This window comes from Paramisgurnus dabryanus, chromosome 16, assembly GCF_030506205.2.
Source record: "Paramisgurnus dabryanus chromosome 16, PD_genome_1.1, whole genome shotgun sequence".
NCBI classification, from domain to species: Eukaryota; Metazoa; Chordata; class Actinopteri; order Cypriniformes; family Cobitidae; genus Paramisgurnus; species Paramisgurnus dabryanus.
The window spans coordinates 16,151,617-16,155,583 of NC_133352.1; the positions used below are offsets into that span (position 1 = coordinate 16,151,617).

The 3,967-nt window shown below is 34.6% G+C and overlaps 1 protein-coding gene across 1 annotated transcript; it reads left to right on the forward strand.

Annotated features, from left to right (window-relative positions):
- Positions 1-884: 884 nt before the first annotated feature.
- gm2a (ganglioside GM2 activator) lies at positions 885-3,054 on the forward strand. The gene is made up of 4 exons (XM_065271608.2): positions 885-1,225; positions 1,306-1,458; positions 1,993-2,175; positions 2,468-3,054. The coding sequence occupies exons 1-4, from the start codon at positions 1,124-1,126 to the stop codon at positions 2,624-2,626; spliced, it is 597 nt and encodes a 198-aa protein (XP_065127680.1). The 5' UTR covers positions 885-1,123; the 3' UTR covers positions 2,627-3,054.
- Positions 3,055-3,967: the final 913 nt, after the last annotated feature.

The following is a 3,967-nucleotide window of genomic DNA, read 5'->3' on the forward strand; positions in this document are numbered from 1 at the left end:
ACAACCATAAAAAGAGAGTTTTAGCCCATTATTGTGACATGCCAAAGGCACCGCCATATTGCAGATGTCAGCATGTCTTAAACAAATAGTAAAGTAAAAGGAACAGCTATGGTTTTACTGGATTAAAAAAACAATAATGTTTACAATTCTCACGAGCTACAATAACTGAAAATCTTGATATTAAGACATGAAAAAATATTCATTGCAATAAGAACATTAAGGGAAAAAAACATTTTTTGCCTTATTTTATTTATTTTGCTAAATGTTATTTGTATTATTTTATTTTCAACGTATTTTAATCTATTTTCTTATGTTTCTTTATTTACTGTATGTATGAGCTCCTGAAGCGACAACAAATTACTTGTGTGCACACTTGGCGAAAAAGTCGGATTTTGGTATTTCTTAGCATAGGAGTTTAGCGTTTGTTCTTGGGGGACATCTACCGGCAAACAAGGGTACTGCAATACTTTGAGATTAGCGAGAGAGTATTTATGGTTTAAATTAATTAAAACTATTTTAGCCTTAAGTTACTCAGAAATGTCATATAAATTCTCATATTTTTTATTTCACCAATAGCTCAAAGTCATAATTGGCTCAACCCCCAAAACCCCGCCTTTAGGTCAGTCTTGACCTTCCCAATATGGCGGCGCTGTTGCCCTGCGATTCTACGATCTGTCAAGTGGTGTCTATGTATGTGGCTACAACCACACCTTTATGTTTTGTACTAAAATGTTCTCAAAATGTTCTAGGAACAAGATTTTGATTAATGGTGTTATTATTAATGAAGTGTGTAATGATGATGATTAATAATCAGATGTTTTTCCTCCTACCTTTAGGAGTCGCTGCTGCGCTCTATTCCTCAGTGCTGTTTATATCAATGCGGAACAAAAACCATTCAAATACCACAACACATTCACATGATACTCTCACACACATACAAGGGGGTACATGCTGCAAATTTAATGAGAGGTGTCATTGTCTTCATTGCTTCTGGATAAGGACTGTCATCCTGTCAGGTCTCCTCTTGCTGTGATTTTCAGAGCATGCTCGCTTTTAATTTTGCGAATAACTAGCGAAATACCGACACAGTTTGCGTGTTTAACTAACTTATATAGTGTGCAAAATGACACGCACTTTTGTGTTTTTGGCTCTGTTCGCTGCAAACTGTTTTATACTGGAGACCTCGTGCAGTTTTCAGAGCAGAAACATCATCAGATTTACTAGGGTAAATGACTTCTGTTAAAACATCGTAATAAAGCAGAATCGAGTATAGTAGACTGATTGTTAATTTCTGTCATTGAGCAGGTGTTCGGGTTTTCTTGGGAAAACTGCGGTAAGCAAGGTGATGCCGCACAGATGAAGACACTGAAAGTCTCTCCCGATCCCATTGCTATTCCTGGACACTTGACAGCAGAGGCATCGGGCACCACATCAGTAGAGTTGACCTCTCCTCTTTCTGTGAGTTAAGACAAAGTTATGTTTAATAGTAATGTCATTGATGGGATTTTATCTGTCCTTTTCTGAAAGAAAAAAACTTACAAATGTTTAAATAAATGATTTAATTATTTAAAGACGTTTTTGGAGTTTGGGTTTGGTCATGATCACTTCCTCTTCTGGGTTATAAAAACAGTATCAAATAGCAGCACCTATATTTAGGAAGTGAGACCATGAGACTATTTTTAAATTAAGTTAAAAGTTAAAAACTAGATTTGCAATACAAATATTTATTGTTTGCTAGTGTGATGTCTTACAAATAAAATATCAAAAAAAATGTTTTATATGCTATCTTGCATGGTGAACCTCTGCTATTTTTATGGCCTGCTTTAATAGATAATTTTTATGTCCTAAACATACAGTTTGATGTGTATCATGTGACTTTCGAAAAGGATTGTAAACCTGCATGTCCACATTCAAACATGTTAGAAAGCCAGTAACTGAACACTGTACTTTTTAAGTACATATCACAGATCTCTTGATTTTTTTTTTTTTTAGGTGAATGTGACACTGAAAAGAGAAGTGGCTGGTTTGTGGGTGAAAATACCGTGTATAGAGGAAATAGGAAGTTGTCATTATCCTAATATCTGTGACTTGCTCGATCAACTAATTCCTCCAGGACAAGACTGTCCTGAGCCTCTGCATACATATGGCCTGCCCTGCCACTGTCCATTTAAAGCTGTGAGTATGTCCTTCTGAGCTTGTTATGAGGTATTATTTGTACTGTTTCATGATGACTTTTTATTGTTATTTTTATGATTTGTATTGTGAAGTTTTATGGTGGTTCTGTTGTACCTTGTTATAAAAGTTTGTAGGGTAGTGAAATTGGATTGTGTACCCGAGAGTCCATTGTTCCCTTTTTGGACAATCAAGTTTATTACAGTTTAAATGGTCTTTATGGCACATCTGTAGTGTGTTTTATTTATTTTTTCTTTATGTTTAAAGTATAAAGCCATTACATCTTTTTTTCCAGGGTGACTACGCATTTCCATCTTCAGATATCACCATACCTGAGATTGAACTCCCCAGTTTCCTGACCAATGGCAACTATAAAGTGCAGGGTGTTTTAGGAAATTCTGACGGAGAGTTGGGTTGCCTCGATATCAGCTTTTCTTTACACTCCCAAAACTAACACAAACCGAGATCAAGGTTTCTGTTCCGGGTTTTGGGCTGGTGCTTGCATAGGCAAATGAGAAGTAGTGTACCAACCTACAGGAGTTTATTACTGTACACAGTACAAATCAGTTTTAAGTGACAGAATCCACAGTAATTGTTGGCCTATTTGCTATACTTATTTTTAATTAGAAATCTTCATCTCATCTCATTACCTTATTTAATTGTATTTTAAATCAGCTCTAAAACCAGCAAACAATGAGATTTTTGATAAGTCCAAATCACACTGTGATTACCATTGTTTGACTTGTAATCAGGTTTTTTAAATCAAGTTTTAGATACTGTGCAAGACTTTGTTCTCTTGCTGATTTGTATGTAAGTCTTGTGTGATCAATTGTGTTTTCTCAAACAATGCTTTTTAATAAACAATTGAATTTTAGAAGTTTACATCTGTTGTGTTCAACTTTTCCAGTAAGTAATGTTTTTTTTTTTATGTAACAATTTATCTCAAATGGTCATTTTAGTCACTATTCTTTTAAACGCCACAGAACATGTGTGTGAGAGCTGTAGTTTTTATTCTGCACACTTGGTGGCGACAAAGGTAGCTGTAGTAAAGGAAGTAAAAGTTTTTGACCTCGTCGTGGCAGGCAGTCTTACATTTTAAAATGTTGGTTAAACAGAATGTGATTATTGAGTGATAAACATTTCTCATCTTTTAATCTTCACCAGCTGCTCTTTTTACATAAATGCTCAAAATAATCAAGTTTGAATACCACATCATCACAGTATTTCCTTTTAAATTACTTTTAAGCTAGATTGAATTGAATTTTGTTTTATTTTTAGGTGATTTTGACATTCAGAAGAGAAGTGTAGGTTAAAATATACTGGGAAGTTGTCATTATTCTATCTGTGACCTGCTTGATCAACTCATCCCTTCAAGAAAGGACTGCCAAAAATGTTATAGCAGCTGTCCAATATATGGTTCATATTTTGTATCGGTATTTTAGTCTTTAATTTATTCTCAACACTAAAAATTGGCTGGTCTAGTTGTTCCAAAATGTTTTCAAGGTCTCGTTCTTCTTGTGTTTTGAAGCTTTGCTTGTGTTTACAGAGCGCAGTATAACATTTACATTTAGTCATTTAGCAAACGCTTTTGTCCAAAGCGACTTACAAATGAGGTAAACAATATAGGCAATTATAGCAACACAAGAATGGCAATACTGGAAATAGTCTTAACACAGTATACATAACCAAGGGTTGTTTGGGTTTTTTGTAAGAATGTATAGATACAGATCAAGAAAAAAGGAAAAGAGAAAGACAGTAAGTCTTATATTAGGAAGTGAAGTAAGTTAATGGCGGA

Coding starts and splice junctions, on each gene's coding strand:
- gm2a (XM_065271608.2), top strand. CDS start 1,124: ATGACACGCACTTTTGTGTTTTTGGCTCTGTTCGCTGCAAACTGTTTT. Junction 1,226..1,305: donor ACATCATCAGATTTACTAGG/GTAAATGACTTC, acceptor GTCATTGAGCAG/GTGTTCGGGTTTTCTTGGGA. Junction 1,459..1,992: donor AGTTGACCTCTCCTCTTTCT/GTGAGTTAAGAC, acceptor TTTTTTTTTTAG/GTGAATGTGACACTGAAAAG.